Raw genomic sequence first — 23,790 nt, forward strand, 5'->3', positions numbered from 1 at the left:
TTTTAAATATTATATTCTATAATTTTATTATAATTTTCTTACTTTAAAAATTAATTTAGTAAATCATAATTTATTTGTTTGTCTTTTCTTTTGTTTGGTTTTATTGTTTTAACTACAAATTTAATTAAAAAATAAGTCGATTTAAGGAATTAATACTAATTTTCTTCTTTGATATAAATATATTACAATGTAAGAGTAATACAATGTAAATTATCTCTCCTATTGACATAATTCTTATTTATGTTCACTTCATCTTAAAAATTAATCTTATAATACTCTTAATATTATCTTAATTGTTAAAAGATGGATATATTGTAAGGTTTTAATCATTTATTATTTTGCACAAACAAAATATTAAATGGACCACATCAAGTACTTGGCTACAAAAAAAAAATATATCTTCAAAGAGAATATTGTATTGAAATTGTGGACAATGAAATGACTTAGCACACTCTTCAATATCTTGTTTATTTAGATACAATTGATTTATAACAAACAATATGGTTTCCTAAATTACCAATCAATTCTTAAAGAAGGTAGTGCATATTATAAAAAATTATACATACCAAAGGCTTAAAAAGATATAACCAAGACTTTTTAGGAAGAAAAAGTAATTTGGAAGTGAATTTGATACAACTTAAGTAAGGACATCAACCTTCTTTAAGAAGATTAATCATAAAGTAATAAAGAATCCAATCTATCTTGCTTCCAACTTAGTAAGAAAATCTTTACAATTAAAGAACAAGGTGATAGACCACAACTTTTAATTCTTTTCATTAGTTGTAATCAACAAGCCTTAGTGAATTAGCTTCATACTAAGAAAAAATTAACCTAAATACCTAAAGAAAAAAATGCAAGGTGAAATGATTTGTTTTTTTCTTTTCTACATGATGTAAATAATGCTATCTCTTGAAGTTTTTGTTGAGCTCTTTTCAAGAGGTGGTTTTTAGAAAAAATTGAGAAGTTATGTGAAATTATGTAAAAAAAAAAAAACCATTGAATATGTATTTATATATATATATATATATATATATATATCACAATGATTAAAACAAAAATAAAACTAGACATATTTAATGAAAACTAGACATGTTTAGACTTATGATAAAAGAACAATTAGATCCATTTTATACCTTCTTCTCATTATATATTATATCCAAATACCAAGGCTTCCATAGAAGAAATTTTCAAAATGGACTTGTGGTATATAAAGAGCCTTTGAGACAACCTTGTGAGTTGATTGTAATATTTCATACCCTCATGTTCCATTAAAACCTGAGTGATCGTGGTGCTCTTATTGATGTGGGATTATAGAATGTTCTAGAGCTCCGATGCTTCGAGGAAGGATTCGGATTGGATTCTATCCTTGCACAGCGTCGGGATCCCAACGTCTCTATTGCATAAGTGGATGGATGCACGTAAACGTTCGTTCATACTAACAGAAAAGTTGCTTCGAACCAAAAGGCACCATTGCACCTACTAGCCCAGCTCATCCGGGTACTACTCACCCCGGGTATCGAGCGTCAGTTCAGTGCAACGTACAGATGAGTCAGACGATGAGTGGACTGAAGTTCCGGAGGGCGCCAAACTTTAGTTCCCGCCACCGTTGGCTCTCCAGGTGGCGTGCTGTTCAAAGATGTTTCCCGCCTTGTTCCCGCCAAGCTTGGCCTTCACACGAGCTACGGATTCCCTCGCCATTGCTTCAACTTCTTGCATACATCTTCTGAACCTTCGTCTTTGTTACCGTTCTTGCGCCCTCGTCGTCGTTTTGTTGCGGCCCGCAGATGTTGTCTTAGTTTTAGCCTGTATTCAGACGTTTTTTTCTGACCTTTTTTTTTTTTTTTTTTTTTTTTTTTTGTTGTTGTTGTTGTTGTTGAAGTGGCCTTGTGTATTCTACTCGAGGAGTGGTTTAGTTGACGTTTTTCGGACGAGTCCGAGTTTGTGCTCCGGAGTAGAGGATTTTCCGTCGATGGGAATACTAGAGAGCTAGTGAGGCCTGACCTGTGGAGGTTCTGTTCGGCGGTTGACGTCTACTTGCTTGTACAACATCGCCTGATTACGTTGAAGAGTGTCGTATATCGTTTCAGAGTCGTTGGAAGTAGGATTGTTTTTGAAGGGATTTGGAATCGGAGTGAACGGGGATTACTTGGACTTAAGTAGACCGGTCGCTACCTCCTAGCGTCACGCGCAAGCTGCGCATTTCAGGTTTGGGCGGAACTGGTGGATTTTTTTGACTATCGTCCTCTTCATATATTCATATACATTCAACATATTTTCGAGCGAGTAGAGGTCGGAAACTTTGGTTGCGAAGGTGGGTTTGTAGGCTTGGGTTCTGGAATCCTCCTGCAATGGGAGGAGGGAGAGGGGGAGTGACGTGTGAAAGTATTCCCGATGTTGTGTTGGCAAAGATTTTTGCGCTATTGCCGTCGTCGCAGATTGCGAGCTCTTGTGCCCTTGTGTGCAAAGCATGGCGGGACTGTACCTATGACGCGACTTTGTGGAGTGAATTGTGCGAGGGCTCTGGATTGCGTGGAATTGATGCAATGCGATGCCTTGGCGGATGGAAGGGTTTGTTCGGTTCTGTGTATGGCATTAATTTGGTCGCTACTCCACATTTTGAGCGGATTCACTACCTCGAGGCCGACCGTCTCAAGCACCAATCATTGCGGCCGTGGGAGCCGAAGCACCGGCTCATCATTGATCGCATTTGTAGCGTTGATGAGAGCGACGAAGAACCTCACTCTTATGGCTACTGGGCTACCGAGGGTGGCTCTGTTTTCCAGCGCGGTGGTGGCGACGGTGTGTTGCGGGAGCTCCCCCCTGTCGACTGTTGTCCTTGTCCTGCTGCTGCGGATAAACCTGTTATGGCTACTTCGTGGGACTGGGGCAAAGTGCAGCAGTACATTGGTCTTCAAACATTCTCTAACAAATTTTTAGATCTTAGTCCCCCCATGATGTTTTCAATCTGGTATGCGGGCAAGACAAGCGCCCCAAGTGTTTTCAAAGCACAAGTGATTCTCCGAGATGAGCTGAAAAACATCATCTTCTGCTGGTACGTTTCCGCTGGTAATTCTGGCCTTCCGCTTCCCCGTTGTTGGACACTACGTTCTTCATATTTGTTTTGTAGATCGCCGCGGTGCCCTTTCTTCCAATTTTATTTTTACAGTATCACTGGATACAACAAGATTGCCTGTCGTATTGGATTCTAAAGTCTGCACGAGCTAAATTAGCTTTCTGCGATATTATAGGGAATCAGGAGAGCTTGAGACTGCTGATAATACCTGGAAACAAGTGAAGCATATCATTCAGAAGTATCCACCTGTAAGTCGATCCATTAAACTGATTCATTAAGCTGAGATAAATTTATTAGAGGTTGTTTCATCAGAAATCTGAGATTTGCCTTTTAACCTTCTCTCTTCTTACTAAATTTCCTGTTTCTGCAGGGGTTGCGATCAGTCGTTGTGAAAGCAGCAGGGATGAGCATTAAGCACAGCGGTGGCTTTCACGGAGCTAAATTCACGGCTGTGAAGCTGCAATTTGTGCCGCTTAACGAGGTTTTCAGCCTCTACCTAACTGCTGGAAGAGCCTTTCCGAGTTTTTGATATTTGATTTTTGGTTTTGTCCGGTTTTCTTCCTAACATATTTTCGAATTCGTATCCTAACATAAATTCATGACGACTGATTTTCTTTCGTGTGTGTGCAGGTACCTTTACATATAGATGAACCTATGCCCAAGAAGTTTTCACAGTTTTGAGGCCTTGAGCGCACACATAACATAGCGTCGAATCAATGTTAGGTTCCTGGATCGAAATTTTTTATACCGGAATTGGCTGCCGTGTGTTCTTCAATGTCCCTCTCCCTTCTTCAAGAGGACTCCCTACCAATATGGAGAAAGTGGAGTTGATCTACAAAAGATGCAGCAGCTTTGTACTTTATTTGTGATCAACTATCATATTGGCACTACGAACTATTTTGTTCACTGTATAGTTTAAATGTCAGTTCTCAACGTACTTGTCCCCCTGGACTAAAAAATTTCGGATATGAGGACGGTTAAACATGTGTCAACTGAATCGCTTTTTTTGGAAATTTTCATCAACTTTCTGGATTTTTCCCGCGCACAGAATGCGGGGTAACGTTCATCTCATCTGTTCCAGACCCAAATAAGATAGTCATTTGTGAAAGAACTGTGCGCGTTCAAACATGATTGTTTATTTCACTACAACTGATCAGACTAATAGACAGGCGCACCGGTTACACAGTCAACACATGACCATACGACAAGGACATCTGGATATTGCCGTTGTGTAGCACACCTTCTCCCAACCAACGAAATGCTTACTCATTCACTTCTTGTCATAGGCTTGACAGATTCTCTGATCTGTCCTGTACAATATTTGTTCTTCCACGCATCCTACGATCCCCGGTTTGCTGTAGTTCTGTGGCCACAATTAACCGAAAACGTAAATTATACTAAGGTGTACGAAGTGACATGATGAGTAACAATATAATTGTCACCACGCATTCTATTTGATGGTCTCTCTGTGAACGTAAGTGAAAACATGAGGGTTTGAAAAGCTATTCAATAGTTGAGGGAAACACCTCCACCCTACAAACTTCTCATTTACAGTTTGTTTAAGAGTCTACTAAAAGCGTCAGCAGAGCTCAAAAACCAGCCAATTCCGTTTTGACATCCGTCGTTCAGGTGAAACACAGAAGAGTGAGATGGTTTACAGAAATATACCAGTCTCACCCCTGTACTGCAAAATGCAATCTGCAATTGTTCACATCTGGTAAAGGTACGATAACATTTCCACAATTTGACATTTTTAAGTAATGAAAGGAAGTGGCCAGGCCGGTCTGACGCTCGAATCATGTTCGTAAAAGTCAAATGACGCGATTAGATCAAATACTATACAACAGCAGAGCACCAGAGTTATTAATCACAGAAGCATCTGACATGGAAACCGAGACATTCCACCTGGAAACAAGTACAGATGCCAATAGAACAGTAGAGGCAAGGAGGATCTCTACGCACTAAACTCGCGGCAGCCAACAAACAGAGAGATGCCGCCACTATCATTCTAACTGTTTGCTTCAGTCACCAAACTGGTAAAGCTAGAAAAGCTGCTACGATCCCGAATGAGAGGAGAGTGAGAAAAGAAGAAAAGAACGAGGGGCCTATGTCTTGTTAGAACATGGTACAATTGTACAGGCACACTGCTGCTGGCTTGTCGCCGCTTACTTGCTTGCTCAGTGGCCAGAGGACCCGTCTCCGAATCAGTGTGTATCGGGAATCCATGCAATAATGTGACAACCTAGGGTGCACTTGAATGATGATTGAGAGACTGCGACAACCGTCACCTTCGAGAGAATAAAGGCAGCCAGCCTTTCAACCTGCAAACAAAACTTCCAGCGTGCAGTCGTATTCAATTCTGGCTGCGAAAGCCAAAACCATCCACAAAACTCTACACCTAATCGGACATGAAGGGAGTTTTCTCGTCCCCCGACTCTAGATCTACTCTCCACCGTCGGTATCTCACTCCAAGCTTGTCGTAAGCCACAGGGAGATTCCACACATTCGCTCCTCTTTCCATGCGGTCCTGCTGGCCTTCCACGAGTCTCAAGTCTTCACCCAGTACCTGTCGTGAATACACGAAGTAGGTCATGGAGCCACAAGTTTTCACATTCGGAATAGGAAGAAGGAGAATAAAGAGATTACAAAGTTAGAACCAGTCTCCAACATTCGAACCAGGAGTTGATTAGACAATTCAGCTTACTTTCATGCACAAAGTGTGTCTCGCAATATATATACCTTATTGGCAAGATGCTGCCATAGATACTTGATGAAAGGCACATGCTTGAGGTATGGTGCGAAATCCAAGGCCATGCGATACAACAGACGAGTCTTGCCCTTGGAGGATGGCATGCAGACGTGGAGCTGGTGGAGATGTGTGGGACAAGCATCCACGTCAGTACCGTTTAGCTTGCCAGGCTTCTCCAACCCAATGGTGGATAGCACCATACATGGGGGCTTGAATTCCATGGCTATAGGGTAGGGGTCCCAAGTTCCTGAGAGAGCTGCTATTGGCGTCCTGAATTTCACAAAGCTGCAAGGAGAATATGCATCCAAATGGTTATGATCCATCTATGCGCAGCGGACAATGGAACGGGGGAAAGTGGAAGAGCCCAAGCACTTCAGAAAGTTTAGAAACATGTATGATTACACATTACCTGGGCACTTCCCAACCCTTGGCAAACGTAGTAGTGTGCGTGAAAGGTGCATGGGCCAAATCCAGTAAATTTTCCACTAACAAACCGTGCTCCACTGGTAGCTCCATCGTGATCTGGACATCGTTTCCTAGTGTTGATCAGACTTCGTTCTTCTGATTTCTTCCATCAGATGAGACTTTATTTCAAGATTGACATTTGAACACTATCAAGAAAACAGCTAAGGGCAGAGAGAAAACACATTTGCAAGGTATGAGCGCACCTGAGCATGGATGGTGTAATGTGATGGAGGATTCAAACAAGGGAGATTTGTTGAAGGCGTTTCGTTTCCAGGCCATATCCATACCATGCCATCTTGCTCAATGCAAGGGAGTGAATCTAGCTCTGCATTCACAAGTCTTGTCGACGGCATCTTCTCGCATTTACCAGACGTGTTATATTCCCATCCTGTTCACTCGAACTCCCACACGTGAGATCTTGCCTTTCTTCAAGACGACACTTGATTGTGACTGTTTATGCTTATCGCATCAAATTATTCTTACAATTAACATACAGGGGTCTCGTAGATTATGGGGGCGCCGCATAAGAATGATACTGTTGCAGCTAGGGTTCATGAACAATTGCTTGCTGCTGGTATTTTCATCCAAGAGTGCCATGGCAATGTTCGGACACTAGATGCAGACTTCTGGTTTGGAAGAACCACACAAAAAGCATCACCGTAACAAGCTCACCATGATAAGGGCATTGTATCCGCCCGTCCTCAACTTTCCCAAGCGAGAGTGGACATGCTCTGTGCGCACAAGAATCTCGTACACACCCTGGACGGCCGTCTTTACCACGAAAGATAACCCATGCTTCTTCAAAACTGTCAAACGGTACCTGTAAAAGCAGAAATACCAAGATCAGCCCACCGTGACGCCTAAACAAATTGCCAAGATGTTCGTCCTCTGGTAAAAGATTCAAAACATAATGTGCAGGAATAGGGGATCACCATGGTTTTGTCGTCAATGTCGGCGGAAAAGGCAGCTGGGTACCAGTGATTCTTTAGCTGTGCAGGATAAGGACCCATAGGACCAGAGACGTCGAGGGGTTTTCCTCTCGACGTGCTACCTCTGGATCGCACACTGATGTCAGCTTCCGCCTCTCCCATTACCACCGGTTCCATGGTCGAGGCAGCTTTAGGTACAGTTTTCCCTCGTTTCGGGTTTATATTTTGAAGCAACTTATCATTGACCAGAGATTCCATCTCACCGAGCTTCCGAAGGGTATGTTCAACTCTGGCCTCCGACAGGTGGACCTGCCTCACAGATACACCGTCTTTGTCACTCTCCAGGATAATGTTTACGATGGCTTGTAAGGCATTGCATCAGTTGTGGCATCATAGAACCCCGAATGGGTGAATCAAGGACGACTGGAAAATGTGACTACCAATCGGCAAATACTAGGATGTATCCCCGACAGAACCTTACATGCCAATGCCATATCCCTTTTTCCCCATAGCTCGTGCAATTCGCTTCAAGTGACAAATCAATGCCCTATGAATGAGGAGTGAAGAGACGAGAGGTACAAAGTAACCAACACAACGCGATAGATTTGGGTCTGTTAATCGCACCTGGGCATGGGCTTTGGAAAGCTCTTCCTGCAATCCAGCGAGCTCCGAGCGCAGACTTTCGACGGATTTGACATCTCTCACGAGAGGGTTCAGCACTTCCACGACCTGTTTGAAGCCATTGTTTAAACTCACTGCTCCCCTAAACAATCTATTCTTTTACAAGCGTAGCCATAGGTTCGATTGCCCAAACACGGCCAGTGAGGCCTAATTTAGGACTATTCCTCAAAAACCACAAAAACGGAAGAACCAGCAGCGTTGAGGGGTTTCTCCTGCAATCTGACCTTATCGTGGGCATTGACAATTGCAAGCACGTCACGCCGGGCCTTCCAATCCAGATACAGCACGTCCTGACGCAGGAGCTCCCACGCAGTATTCACATCGAACGCGCCTTTCTTCAGCGACACTCCGGCTCCACGCGGGTCCTCGACGTTAAAAAACTTCACCACGCCCGACTGTTGCTGTTGCTGCTCCCTCCTTTCCCCCGCCCCACTTCCACTTCCACTTACCCCCACACACTCCACCACACTCCTACCCTTCCCCTTCCCGTGGCCATAGCGCCTTCCACCCCAAGCCTCCCTATCCTTGCCTGCCACTCCTGTCCACACAGCCCTACCAGCTGCTCCATAATTCACATGAAACACCGTCGCCATGGAAGACGTGCAACCTCCGCTGTAACACTCCAACGCAGAGTTCGACACCCCTAGTCCCAGCTTCTCCGCCAGACGCATGGACGACGGAGCCGCTGCCAAGCTTAGCCCCGGCGTCATGAAATCCAACTTTCCCACCTCCCCTCCTCCCCCCCACTTCCCAGTTTCTCCTAAAGAATCCAACCTCGGCAATGAATGTGGCCACTCGAGGTTCCCAACCCACCCGAGACGATGAGATGGTCGCACTGAAGCTTGTTAAGCAGACTGCAACGGGTTCACTCCGACTCCCCTATCGTATCCGCGGGGCCTATCCGCGGCCGCCATGCTGGCTTTGCCTCCGACATGTGGTGGCTCTCCCTTGCCACAAGAACTCTCAACCTTCCACCTGCTTTGGCACACTCGCTGGAGCTGCATACGTCAGAGAAAAATGAGTCCTCGACGAGATTTTATTTTCCCCCCTCCCCACTCCCACAACGCCCCACTCACTATTCTTAGCGCGAGGGGGAATTCTTGTTGTTTGTTATCCACCAGACGAAACTTCTTTTCGAGATTTTCTGGCGCTGCTTTATAATCGGAGATCAGGTTGCAGCGTTAGGGAGATTTGCGGCTTCTTGGATGGATGAGCTTCCGCATATTCCTTAGTTCAGTCCATCGCTGTGCCCTTGCTGTGGGTTCTCGGAACTGGGTTGTGCTCAGACTTGTCTTGCATGGTGCCAATTGTATTTCGCCTCTCACCCTTTGTATTCTGTTTTCGTAATCATCCTCCTTCCTCTGACGCAAATTAGATTATTAATCCAACGTTTGTGAGCTCGTATGCAATGCCATTCTGAACCGGAGGCTTGTAATGACGTATGAGATTATTCTTCTTCGATTCCTAGCCTATGTAATTATTTATTAGGTGAAACTCCTCAATTTCGATTAAATAAGTATTCAAGTGTAATTTCCTGTGATTTTTTTTTCACGACTAAATATAGTCTCTTATATCCCGTATCTAACGCAGGTAAGAACGTATTGTTACTTAAGGTGAAAATTCATTAGTTTCAGTGTCTGAAACTAACCAATATCCTAGATCGACTGAGGATATCCTGAATTGTATAGAATATACTCAATCGATCGTTTGGATGGTTTGCAATTCAGACCTGCACTGTTGATCATTGTCTGTGATCTAGAGGTGACACCCACTTCTGTGTTCACATCCTTCAATTCTGAAATACACTTTACACATTGAAAAGTTTATAAGAGTATCGGTGGTCCACGTGGTTGTCCGATGTAGATTTATGCTTTGAAGCAACACAGAGTACATCCACCTTTACCATCCACTCCGCTGAGCTGGCAATGGATATAGAACTCAATTGAACATTCTCATGCCCCAAGATCAGGATATCACCTTTCAGATCATTGGGGCTTCCCACTCGTAAGATCGGATCGTTAGAATTCAAATACTTTATATTTAGAGCGATTCATAGACCGAGGTTTAAAATGGAAGTGAGTACGCGAGTATTAGCAGATTCGACTTCCACAAAAAATGAGGATTGCTGACACTAAAACTCCGATGTTGCAATTGGTATCGTTTTAATCGAGCAGAGCCTGGAATCAAACTCCCACTGCCCAGCTCGAGGACAATACAAAGTATTAACCAGATTGTCCACACCTTGTGCCTGGAAGGCCGACCTCCTGCAGAGCCTTGATCGTTTAAGTACTCATTCAATTGTGAAGGTACATCTATAAGGAGCTATATAGATTCCTCACCCACCGCAATACACAACCGATAAACCTCAAAAAATCCCGTCATTGAGAATCCCCGCGAAGCATCACTCTTTAAATTATCTAAAACTTAGGTAGGCAAGTTGAATATCTACATTAAAGCCAGATGTTGCCCCTCTGTAGTCGCAACTCAGCCCTAACGTAATTAGCATCCTCGGTAACACCGAGATTGACACTGGGCCTCAATTCTGCACAGATTGCAATGGCGTGATGAACTGGGTCTGCACTGTATCACTCTAAACGTCCATATTGACCGGAGCTCCATTGTCTACTGCAGTGTAAAGCCTGAGAAAATTCATGGAACATCATTACCAAACACAAATTATCCAAACAGAGATGAGCACAAGTACAACTTTCCAAAGAACGATTGGCCAAACCATGGCCACGGTGAGGAATACAAAGATAAATAATGTAATAATCGCTGAATAACAGAATCGAATCTGAGATGTGATAATGGGGAGACGAAGGTGAAGTATCCCAATCCCACGATCGTAAAAAGAAAGGAAGCAACACTCTAGAACTATGTACCTGCTGGGTGAACATGTAGTCAAATCGTGGCGTCCATTTGTGAGAACCAAGACGAGCAATTGAGCAGTTATCCACCATGAAGGCAACTCCCCCAGGCGTGCATGAAGGGGTGATGAGAGTCAACAGCCCCCATCAAACTCACGTTGACCACTTCTGAGTACAAGTGACCCTTCTTCCCCAATACTACAATCTGTCCATTACAAAGTTAAATTAGAGGAGAGATATGGCAAACTAAATTCTATCCAAAGACCGTAATCAGATAAACATATAAAACTTGAATATTGATTAGTATTGACAAACCTGAGCCATCATAAGAGCGCAGTAAACACCAGCAATGAAGGGATGAAGTGGGCCCATGTCACCCTTTGGTCATGTAGAGCGCACTTTCTCACCAACTTGCCACATGCGGGTCCCATCAATCTTATCCATGGGGAAAGCTGGTAGACCCTCCTTTTCCTACATTCAATTAAAATTGGTTAATAGAGAAGATTTGACTAAACACAACCCAAAACAATAACCTCCAATCATTGTTAATGAGACGCATGGTTTCAGAATCACAAACTTGAACTGAATTTTTTTGGATGTGGATAGAATATATATATATATATATATATATATATATATCTACACAAAACTTATAAAAATTTGTTGAGATAGATGAAAACTCACAGAAAATTAGCGATCAGACAACACAAAGTTACGGATATAGTTGCCAGAAGCAACATCCTCGTAACATTCGATCAGTATATCCATAGAGGAGTAGAAAGATGAGCTATAAGCTGCCTCAAATTCATTCTTGCCTTCCTCATCCAAGACTTGTGCACAGCCAAAATGCACATGGCTATGAAGATTACTTGGTAATTGTCTGCCTGCACTTCACCCAAGACCACCATGAGAACACATTACTAGCATCCTCGAAGTTCCAAATCTATCCAACATAGTTGTAAGTCAATCAAACGTATGAAAATAAACATGTGTCGATGCAAGTTCCATGGTGAGAAGATTCACAGACCTAGAAATGAACGGCAGTAATTGATCACTACATAAAAGTTGATACATACTTGAGATTCCCATTCAATGAAACCAATCTTCTTGAAAGCCTCAGGCAACGAATGGAACAGGTCACTCCCATTCCCGCACTACGTACTGGGAGACAGAATGGACAGGCAATGAAGCATCGTCAAGTGGAGAAATCACATGCGAACAGGTGAATGCATGAAGTCGTATGCCGACCCATTTGCATTTGAATGGCGAACTTGACCCAAACCCACAACATACTAACTAAACATTCAAGACTGAATTCTCTGCAGTACTTCGGCAATCACGAATTATTGGGCATCAACACTCAAAACCCTCAAACGTTTCAATCCAGGAACTTTGCTTAAGTCCTTCTCGTATTGACATTGTAATGTGATAACAACAGAAAGAGTACAATAACCATAACATCATTTCCATGAGATTCAACTGGGTGGAACAACAAAACCACTCCGACTTCAAAATCAAGACGTCCACTTCACCACCACTCCATTCAATTTCTGTCTTTATGCCCACCTACCTCATCGTGCCTGGCAGGGGTATTCTCCTGCTTTTAGAAGATCTCAGACTGGAACACAGCATCAGCATCAGCATCTCACACAGTCGACGTTGCTACCATGCTGGCAGTCATGGCACCGCCACGCCTTCGGGACGACACAGCTACCAAGGCATTCCTCAAGCTCTTCTCAAGCTTTAGCGAGAACGCCACTCTCCTCAACCCTGCAAAGGAGGCCATCTTGGCACCAGGGCTTCCACCATCTGAGTGCAGCTGCAGGTCACAGAAGTGAAGGGTGTGGCAGCGGCAGAGATCCATCGCTGCTATGATTCTTCAAAACCCTCGACTAAATCACACCCATACGCCAATTCCCAACCTGCGAAACTCCAATCCATGCAGCCACTTCGATGCGAAAAACATGCCCTAGAACTCAATTTGGGTTCGCAAATGGGCATAACACAGGCGGAGAACTCAGAGCGCCAAGAGTGCTTGAAGACGCGGCGGATAGCTCTTCTTTGCCACGGGTTTGGAGGATATGCCCTACCACCGAGCACAGATATGGGGCCTTCCTACAGCCTCTTATTTGAGTTCTATTTACCTTTATTTAACTTCTTGTGTTACGTGTACACCGTTTAAATTGTGGGATTGTTCATCTGAAATAGGAAGAATTCACTGAAAAAATATCTAAATGTTAGTAAGTAACCATTATATTTAGATAGTGACATCAAGTCCCTTCATATTTATGTCTCTTCAAATTTCACGTTGATATCAACCAGTGTAACACACACTCTACAAGAATTAATAAAAAATCATTTTTACAATTGCGTAGTACATTTTTTTTCCTTCTTTCTTCATGGTATCAGTGCCTCAAATATGATTCTATGTTATAACTAATTCAATAATTAGAAGCAAGGACAAACATCCATATTATATATTGATTATTTGTCCAATGACAAATTAATCAATTATGGATTTTTCGAATTTAATTCATACAATATATTTGGTAGAAAAATTATCATCTACAAATTATAATTTATAGAGTGTTAAAATAGAAATGATTTTTGTTTTAAATATTCTTTTCTCTATTGTGAATGCAACTTGATCTTAGTTATGCAAATGTTGCATTACAAAATGCGTGGAAATTCAAAGATGATAAACCAAGAGCACATATTATATTATATTTTGGTGATAAACAAGTTGGCTTGGTAAGTCTCTTAAAACTTCTAATGAAGTATGAAATAAGTTAGAATCTACATATATAGAAAGTGATCTTGTAATACACATTACAATACAAAAGAAATTATCTCAATTAGCTATGAGTGAAGGAATATCCATAGTAGAATTTATTGAAAGAGTTTAAAGACTTCTTGATGAAGTTTTAGAATTAAGACTTGTTATTCTTAAAGACCAACAATATATATAATTATTAGAAGATCTTACTTTTTCTTCGAAGACTTTTGTTACACCACAAGCTTCCATGTATATTTTATAGATAAAACTCTATGTGCTTCAAAACCACTAGAGTTGGTCCATATTAATGTATGTAGTTCCATGCAAATTAAATTTATTAAAAACTTTATTTATTTTTTCATCTATATTAATGATTATTCAAGATTCACAAAAATATATTTCTAATAGCATAGATCAAAGGTATTTCAAACATTTCAAGCTTATAAAGCTTATGCTAAGAAACAAAAAAATCATAAAATTCAGAATCTGTGCCCAAACAACAAGAAAGGAGGGGAGAAGGAGAAAACACATAAGAAAAACTTGATTTTTGTATTTAACAAGAAATACTACATTAATTTATTGTCTCTTATATACCAAAATAAAATGGTGTTAGTGAAATAAAGAACAAAAATTTTAATAGACTCTACTAGATGTATATTGCATACATTTGGATTTTTCAATTTATTTTAGATGGATGTTATAGCCATAGCCTATTATATACAAAATAGAACATTTTTAAAGCGATTTTAAACTTCAATTATTTCTTTGACAGTATGGTGTGGTAAAACACCTCATTTAAATTATTTAAAGATCATTGGATGTACAATATATGTACATGTTTTAGATGAACACCAGCAAAAGCTTGATACAAAAAGTAATGAATGTAATTTTTTTGGCTATGGTGATGTATAAGGCAGAAAGGATTATCCATCATTATAATAGAAATAAAGAAAAATATTTTTTTAGTCAAAATATTATCTTTCATAAAATTATCTTATTGAAAAATTTATTTATTCAAAGAAAGGAATAAATGTTTTTTTTAACAATATTAATAAAAAAGTTTTTTTGATGTTTTAGTTGAAACACAATTTGAAGTACCAATGATATAAAATCATGTTCCTTTACAATTATAATATCCACTCACAATCAATATTATCTAATGATTTTATGCTTTTTAATAATACTAATTGTTTAAATAAATTATAACATAAACAGATATTTGTTGAGTTATCGATTGCCTCCAAAACTCCTTTACTTCATAATAATAATATAATCAATGAAACCAATTCAAGTAATTCAAGATCTTTATCATCCATTTAACTAAGAAGGTCCACAAGATCAACAAAAGAAAAATTATCAAATAAAAATTGTAGTCATGTCTTCTTTACAAATCATTAATTAATTTTACTTAAACTTGATAAATTTGCTATAATTACAAAAGCTTTAAATGAAAAATATACTATCAGGTAAAAAGATGAATTAGATGCTAAGTATGGATCTTTAATTAAAAATAATATATGGATTTTAAAATACCTTCTTCTAGGATGTTCTATAATAAGTTGCAAATGGATATATTTTAAAAAATATAATGATAATGGCATAATCACTAATTATAAAGTTAGATTGGTTGCATGAGATTTTCCACAAGTAAAGGATATTGACTATGCAAAGATATTTTTTCATGTGGTAAAAATAAGCTCATTACATATTTTATTATCCCTAGTAGCAATATATGATCTATATATTCATCTAAATGGGCGTTAAAATTACATTTCTTTATGGTCACTTAAATAAAAAAAATTTGTATGGCTCAACAAGAGGATAATATTTATTGACCCTTATTTTCTACATAAATTTTGTAAGTTATTAAAATAAATATATGGATTAAAAAAACTTTGCATATATGGTATGAATGACTTAACCATTATCTCATTAAAAATAATCTTTTTAGTGGTGAAGTAGATTCTAATATATATATGAAAAAAAACGTGTGTATTAGAAGTTTGACATATTGATATTATATGTTGAAAATTCTATTGTTATTAATAATGATTTATAATCCTTAAATGCTATTTAATTTTTTTTAGCAAGTAACTTTGTATTACAAACATACACATTTGTATTGAAGATATAGATATAGATAGAAGTAAGTAAGATAAGTAGACTTAACAATATCTTAGAAGCTTTATAAATGTAGATTAGACTTTTTACGTATTTGTAGGTGATTGGTAGATTAAAAACTTGATCAACAAATTGGCCACATATTGCACATATTGCTAACTTGTGGTAAAAGTTGGTAATGTGGCGTACATGTAAGAAACTTGACTTGCAAGTTAGACATGTGTCTTATAAGTTAGACACATGACTAAGGTCCTATAGAACGTGTCACGGACATACATATAATTACCTATATGAATAGATAAAAGTATGTAAAAGTAGGTTAATTGTGTAATATCTTCTAGAGAAGCTTCTTAAAAGCTTCATAGATGCTGCTTTGACTTTATAGGAGTCTATAGTTGACTTTTAGGTTAGAAACTTGGTCAACAAGTTAGCCATGTGCCACGCATGTTGGAAGCTTAAAGAACAAGCTAACTACGTGGTCCATCCATAGAAAACTTGCCTTGCAAGCAAAGGCATGTGGCCTAGAAAGTCAACATATATTGGAGGTCTTATAGAACATCGCCACGTGGCTTCTAGTTAGATAGTATATATAGAGGCAAGAGTGAAGCCCTCTTCACTCTTGTCAACTCCTTTCTTGCTTCTAGTCTAGTTTCAAGGGTCTCTAGTTTTCTTGTATTTTGGCAATAGCCATTCCAGTTTCTTTCTTAATATACATATTTCTATTTTGTCCTATTTCTTTTTGAGAAAAGTCTCACTTACTCTTTAGCTTTCATCGAGTTCTTGTCCCTGACAGATTGACAAGAGTACACTTACAATATCAGAGCTTTGTCTTTTCTTGATTAAGAGTGGATTACCCCTTTTTCTTGATAAGACATAAGCGCATTAGAAGTTGCGGATTACCCTCTTTTAAACTGATATTGTTCTTAGTATTTTCTTTGTTATCAATTCCTCTCTTCTATTTGTTTTGAGCGTTGTTAGACATCTTCTCTTTTCTAAGTGCTACTATGGCAGAGCTTGTTGAAATGAAGAGTGCAATGGCACAGATGCAAGAACAATTGAGGGAGTTAATGCTTGCGATGCATCAACTCAATTTACCACCACAAAGAGCAACAAGAATGGTAGGAAGTGAAGATATAGAGATGATTGGGGCTGCTTCAACATCTGCACCAAACCATGTCCCTTCTCCCAGAATGGAACACCCTTCGAGTGTTAGAGAACCGAGAGTTGCCTTGCCCGAGAAGTTTGATGGTACCAAATCCAAGTTTCGAGGATTCATCAATCAGGTCCAACCAGTGATTGAACTTCAACCCCAGAGCTATCCAACTCCAGGGTCACAAGTAAGATTCATTAGTACACTTCTTTCAGGTTCAGCATTGTCATGGTTTTCATCTTTTCTTGAACGACGAGATCCAATATTGGATAATCTGGAGGCTTTTTTGGCGGAGTTTCGATCCATGTTTGGAGAACATGATGCAATTCGTGTTGCAACCAACAAGATCCGTATTTTGCGACAAGGCAATCGATCAGTAACATTATATGCTTCGCAATTTCGACAACTTGCAACTGATATCAAGTGGGATGATGCCGCACTTGTGAGTCAATTTCTCTACGGATTGCAATATGAGGTAAAGAAATTGATGCTTAATTTACCTGATCCTCAAACATTGAGTCAAGCAATTGACTTTGCTGTGAAGTGCGACAATCGACTTTTTGAATTTCGATCCGAGAGTCGCACAAGTGGGCCTCAACGTTACTACAATTCAATGGCAACACCGACGTCTCCTCAACACATACCTTCGGAAGTAGAGGATATGCAAATTGATGCGGTACGTTTCAAACCTCTTACTGAGCAAGAAAAGTCTCGTCGTCGACAAGAAGGATTGTGCTTATATTGTGGAGAACCCAAGCACACTGCTCAACATTGTCCAAAGAAGCGACGTAACTACAAAATGAGGAGTACGGCTGTCAAAGAAGACAGTATGTCGGAAAACGAGTACGTCCAGCTACAATAGGGACCGTGCGGCTGGAATCTTGTACAACTTCTAATAAAGGTCCTATCCTCTCCTCAAAACCATCTCCTTGTTTTATAATAGATGTGCGTTTAGGACCTAATAATTACAAAGCCTCTGCCTTGGTAGATTCAGGAGCCTCATCTTGTTTTTTAGATGAAGAATTTGCTAGATGTCATAGAATATCATTAATACAAAAAACTAAACCTGTACACGTAGAAGTCATAGATGGTCGTCCGTTGTCTTCTGGAGATGTAACTCACGAAACACTTCCTGTAGATGTAGTAATAAATGGTCATAGTAGTTGCGTAATTTTTAATATAATTAGATCTCCCTCTAATCCAGTAATTTTAGGCTTATCATGGTTAGAAAAGTATAATCCTTGAATAGATTGGATTTCTCGTAAACTTGATTTTCCTCAGAGCATTAGTAACAGCTCTATTAACCAAGTAAAAAACCATGAGTCTAGTATAGTAAAACTCACACCTATAGGTGCAAAAGCATTTATACACGCAGCAAAAGAAGGATCAACTTTTTCTATTTATGCTGCACCTATTTCTGAAAGCGTAAAGACTTCAAGTGGCATTCCAAGTCAATATCAGGATTATCAAGACGTATTTGAGAAAAAGAATGCAGATATTCTTCCTGAGCATCGCCCATACGATTGTTCAATCGATCTCAAGGAAGGAACTCAGCCACCATTTGGACCAATTTACAGTTTATCGCAAGATGAGTTGGCTGAACTCAAGACATATATTGACGAGAATTTAGCGAAGAATTTCATACGCCATTCAAAATCTCCAGCAGGAGCTCCAATTTTATTCGTAAAGAAAAAAGATGGATCTTTACGAATGTGTGTTGACTATCGAGGACTCAACAAGATCACAATCAAGAACAGGTATCCATTACCTTTGATATCAGGACTCCTTGACCAGTTGAATCAAGCTAAGATCTATACAAAAATAGATCTAAGAGGAGCATATAATCTAGTACGGATCAAAGAAGGAGATGAATGGAAGACTGCGTTTCGAACCAGGTATGGACATTTCGAATATAATGTCATGCCCTTTGGACTTACGAATGCACCAGCTGCTTTTCAACATTTCATGAATGATGTATTTCGTGAATTCTTAGACAATTTTATCGTGTGCTATCTAGACGATATCCTGATCTATTCCAAGAACGTCGAAGAACATGAAATACATGTTCGTCAAGTATTACAAAAACTTAGAGACGCAGGATTGTACGCCAAGATGGAAAAGTGTGTATTTCACACTACTCAAGTTGACTTTTTAGGATACATCATTTCAAATGATGGTCTCATGATGGATTCTAAGAAAGTCCAAACAATCGTGGATTGAAAGATTCCAAGGACGATAAGAGATGTCCAATGTTTCTTGGGATTTGCCAATTACTATCGGATCTTCATCAAAGATTTCTCACGAGTTGCAGCTCCACTTACACGCTTGACTAGTAAAGATAAATTCCAATGGAATCAAGAAGCGGAAGCAGCATTTGAAGCCTTGAAGACATCGTTTGTCTCTGCACCAGTCTTATATCGTGTTGATTTTTCCAAGGCATTTTTTATGGAAACAGACGCATCGGATTTTGCCTTGGGTGCAGTTTTATCACAAATGGGAACAGATGATAAACTTCATCCGATAGCTTTTCATTCAAGAAAATTCTCAGCAGCCGAGATCAATTATGAGATCCACGATAAAGAACTTCTTGCAATCGTGGATTCCTTTCAAGAATGGCGTCATTATCTAGAAGGTGCTTCTAGTCCAGTCACTGTGTATACAGATCACAAGAACCTCGAGTATTTCATGTCAGCACGCGTGTTGAATCGTCGTCAAGCTCGTTGGAGTATGTCTTTGTCAAGATTCGACTTCATTATCACTTATCGGCCAGGAAAACAACAAGGTTTGTCCGATGCCCTGTCTAGACGTTCTTATTTTGCACCAAAAGAAGGAGATGCAGCTTTTGAGCAACAAAGAACGGTCCTCTTGAAACCGGAGCAATTTCATCTCCGAGCAGTGAAATCAACATTGACTATTGATTCAACTTTTCTCAAGCAAATCCAGTCCAGTATGTCCTCAGACCCTCTTGTTCATGATATCGAGAATAATTCTTCCAAGTCTCATGATTCTTCTAAGTTCGAGTTCAAGAATAATCTATTATATTTTGAAGGACGCCTATATGTTCCAGAAGGAAAAGCACGTTTGCGTGTTCTTCAAGCACGTCATGACTTTCCAGCAGCAGGGCACTTTGGATATAATAAGACTCTGGAACTCATATCAAGAGATTTTTGGTGGCCACAAATGTGGAAGTCAGTCAAAGACTTTGTACAATCATGTGATATTTGTTCAAGATCAAAAATTCCTCGACATTGACCTTACGGACTTCTTCAGCCATTACCTATACCAGAACAACCATGGTCTTCTGTTTCTATGGATTTCATCACAGATCTTCCAAACTCAAGATCTTATGATTCTATATTTGTGATAGTAGATCGTTTCACCAAGATGGCACATTTTATGCCATGTACAAAATCTATCACAGGTGAAGAAACAGCTAAGCTTTTCATTGATAATATCTATCGCTATCATGGATTACCTAAAGATATCATATCGGATAGGGGAACTCAATTTGTGTCGAGATTCTGGAGGACTCTTTTCAAGATTTTAAAAGTGGACATAAAGCTATCTTCAGCTTTCCATCCTCAAACTGATGGACAAACAGAGCGCGTAAACCAAGTCTTGGAACAGTATTTAAGGTGTACCATCAACTACCAACAAGATGATTGGACAAACCTTCTGCCATTGGCAGAGTTTGCTTATAATAATATGGTACATTCCTCCACGCAACAAACACCTTTCTTTGCCAATTATGGCTATCATCCACGACTTGATACTTTTGATTTTTCAAAAGTTGATAATCCTGCAGCAGAAGATATGGCAAATCGGTTGTCAGAGTTACATGCAATAATGAAGGCGCAGTTGAAGAAAGCTCAAGAACGACAAAAGATAAATGCAGATGTATATCGTAAAGAGCAACCACAAATCAACGTGGGTGATAAGGTATGGCTACTTCGTCGCAATATCAAGACCACTCGACCTTGTGACAAATTGGACTATCGTAGGCTTGGCCCCTTTTCTGTTTCTGAACAGATCAACCTAGTTGCATATCGGTTACAGCTACCGGAGTCAATGAAGATCCATCCTGTATTCCACGTGTCTCTTCTTGAACCATATAAGACAGTGGATATACAAGGAAGAAGACAAATGCCACCGCCTCCTATAGAAATAGATAATAATGAAGAATTTGAGGTGGAAGAGATATTAGACTCAAGGCGGCGCCGAAATAAGCTGGAATATCTTGTTCATTGGTGCGGATATGATATTAGTGAGCGCACATGGGAGCCATCCAGGAATCTAGCAAATGCATCAGCTAAAGTCAAAGTTTTTCATCAACGACATCCATCAAAACCAAGATGAAAACCTCTCTTATAAAAGAGACAAGATTGAGGCAAGATAACATTCAATTTCCTATCCTTGTTTGTAACTTCTTTGCATTTTGTGACGCTAATTAGATGGAGAGCCAACAACCAGCGGATTCAACTCAAGAACCTTCGTTTGCTGACTTACCGGATGAGACATTACGATTGTCACAACCTTCAAGACGACGCAACCGAAATGAAGACCCTCAAGAACGACATGTTCTTCCTCGAATAGATGGTGAGATACAACGCGTTTGGTATCACGACCTTGGAAGAGATTCTCGATGTTTGGTGATATTATTGGAGATAGGAACGACTCCTGATGGTGTTTCAAATGTATTATTTGAAGGAAGTTATGAAGGCCTCAACAGTGATCAAATAACAGGGTGGTCTTCTCGCCCTGGAATGGGACACAATCGATGGCTAAGAGGACCCATCAACTATCTTCGAAGAGAACAAAGATCAGAGTATGTAGCAAATACAATTCGTCGCATATTAGATTTTCTCAATATATAATCACCGCTCCTCGTGGAACTCGTCCCTAGAAGGGGGGGTAATGTCACGGACATACATATAATTACCTATATGAATAGATAAAAGTATGTAAAAGTAGGTTAATTGTGTAATATCTTCTAGAGAAGCTTCTTAGAAGCTTCATAGACGCTGCTTTGACTTTATAGGAGTCTATAGTTGACTTTTAGGTTAGAAACTTGGTCAACAAGTTAGCCATGTGCCACGCATGTTGGAAGCTTAAAGAACAAGCTAACTACGTGGTCCATCCATAGAAAACTTGCCTTGCAAGCAAAGGCATGTGGCCTAGAAAGTCAACATATATTGGAGGTCTTATAGAACATCGCCACGTGGCTTCTAGTTAGATAGTATATATAGAGGCAAGAGTGAAGCCCTCTTCACTCTTGTCAACTCCTTTCTTGCTTCTAGTCTAGTTTCAAGGGTCTCTAGTTTTCTTGTATTTTGGCAATAGCCATTCCAGTTTCTTTCTTAATATACATATTTCTATTTTGTCCTATTTCTTTTTGAGAAAAGTCTCACTTACTCTTTAGCTTTCATCGAGTTCTTGTCCCTGATAGATATCAGGACTCCTTGACCAGTTGAATCAAGCTAAGATCTATACAAAAATAGATCTAAGAGGAGCATATAATCTAGTACGGATCAAAGAAGGAGATGAATGGAAGACTGCGTTTCGAACCAGGTATGGACATTTCGAATATAATGTCATGCCCTTTGGACTTACGAATGCACCAGCTGCTTTTCAACATTTCATGAATGATGTATTTCGTGAATTCTTAGACAATTTTGTCGTGTGCTATCTAGACGATATCCTGATCTATTCCAAGAACGTCGAAGAACATGAAATACATGTTCGTCAAGTATTACAAAAACTTAGAGACGCAGGATTGTACGCCAAGATGGAAAAGTGTGTATTTCACACTACTCAAGTTGACTTTTTAGGATACATCATTTCAAATGATGGTCTCATGATGGATTCTAAGAAAGTCCAAACAATCGTGGATTGAAAGATTCCAAGGACGATAAGAGATGTCCAATGTTTCTTGGGATTTACCAATTACTATCGGATCTTCATCAAAGATTTCTCACGAGTTGCAGCTCCACTTACACGCTTGACTAGTAAAGATAAATTTCAATGGAATCAAGAAGCGGAAGCAGCATTTGAAGCCTTGAAGACATCGTTTGTCTCTGCACCAGTCTTATATCGTGTTGACTTTTCCAAGGCATTTTTTATGGAAACAGATGCATCAGATTTTGCCTTGGGTGCAGTTTTATCACAAATGGGAACAGATGACAAACTCCATCCGATAGCTTTTCATTCAAGAAAATTCTCAGCAGCCGAGATCAATTATGAGATCCACGATAAAGAACTTCTTGCGATCGTGGATTCCTTTCAAGAATGGCGTCATTATCTAGAAGGCGCTTCTAGTCCAGTCTGTCACGGATACAAAATACAGACAAGAAAACTAGACAAGAAGTTCAAGAAGAACTGGATTAATCAGATGAGTACAAGAACAACACCAGAAAGGTGAGCTAGAACTCCAAGAGATGTGTTGTCGAGACTGAAGAACCCTTCAGCCTCGACTCCTATATATACTACTGAATAGGAAGCTTCTCGAGCTACTTCCACTAACTAGGACACTTCTCCAACAACTTCTACTAATTAGGAAACTTCTCGAGCAACTTCCTAGAATCTATCAGAATATTCTAGAACCTTCTAAGAATATTCTAGAACCTTCTAAGAAAATCTTTAGGGAATATTCTTAAGAATCTTCTAGAACCTTCTAAAGGAATCTTTAGAGAATCTTCCAATGTATGTCCATGACATCACCTCCTCTTCTAGCTTCGAGGTCTCCGAGAAGCAATGTTGTTATCAGTCAATACCAACGCAAGAAAATGAAAATCTGTCGCATCACATCCGCTATGAATTCCAATTGTTGTTCGCGAGGAAAATGATTCATCGGCCCTTGGAGCCAACGGTAGTGACCAACATCTTCAACCTCTGACCAAGCGTGGACTTCTGTGTCTTCATTGTGGAACTGTCCTCCAAACACACCTTCTGGCTGACCGTCGTAGGCAGGCTCGACCTCAAA

General features: G+C 39.8%; 2 protein-coding genes and 1 pseudogene across 3 annotated transcripts; 1 reads left to right on the plus strand and 2 right to left on the minus strand.

The window, feature by feature from the left end:
- The first annotated feature begins 1,682 nt into the window (after positions 1 to 1,682).
- Positions 1,683 to 4,086, plus strand: LOC112274911 (uncharacterized). The gene is made up of 4 exons (XM_024504765.3): positions 1,683 to 3,052; positions 3,249 to 3,321; positions 3,444 to 3,554; positions 3,704 to 4,086. Exons 1-4 carry the CDS (start codon positions 2,349 to 2,351, stop codon positions 3,752 to 3,754), a joined length of 939 nt encoding a protein of 312 aa, XP_024360533.1. The 5' UTR covers positions 1,683 to 2,348; the 3' UTR covers positions 3,755 to 4,086.
- An 867-nt stretch (positions 4,087 to 4,953) lies between these two features.
- On the minus strand, positions 4,954 to 8,897 carry LOC112274910 (chlorophyllide a oxygenase, chloroplastic). The gene is made up of 8 exons (XM_024504763.3): positions 8,122 to 8,897; positions 7,841 to 7,945; positions 7,220 to 7,525; positions 6,960 to 7,107; positions 6,491 to 6,675; positions 6,232 to 6,344; positions 5,813 to 6,107; positions 4,954 to 5,639 (listed from the first exon to the last, which is right to left on the minus strand). The coding sequence occupies exons 1-8, from the start codon at positions 8,605 to 8,607 to the stop codon at positions 5,472 to 5,474; spliced, it is 1,806 nt and encodes a 601-aa protein (XP_024360531.1). The 5' UTR covers positions 8,608 to 8,897; the 3' UTR covers positions 4,954 to 5,471.
- A 1,450-nt stretch (positions 8,898 to 10,347) lies between these two features.
- Positions 10,348 to 12,476, minus strand: LOC112274912 (ketol-acid reductoisomerase, chloroplastic-like; annotated as a pseudogene). The gene is made up of 6 exons (XR_016500034.1): positions 12,335 to 12,476; positions 11,841 to 11,925; positions 11,449 to 11,648; positions 11,080 to 11,235; positions 10,524 to 10,969; positions 10,348 to 10,439 (listed from the first exon to the last, which is right to left on the minus strand). The product of XR_016500034.1 is annotated as a ketol-acid reductoisomerase, chloroplastic-like (transcript).
- Positions 12,477 to 23,790: the final 11,314 nt, after the last annotated feature.

The sequence above is a fragment of the Physcomitrium patens genome, chromosome 22 (genome assembly GCF_059467195.1).
Source record: "Physcomitrium patens ecotype Gransden chromosome 22, ASM5946719v1, whole genome shotgun sequence".
In the NCBI taxonomy this organism is placed as follows: Eukaryota; Viridiplantae; Streptophyta; class Bryopsida; order Funariales; family Funariaceae; genus Physcomitrium; species Physcomitrium patens.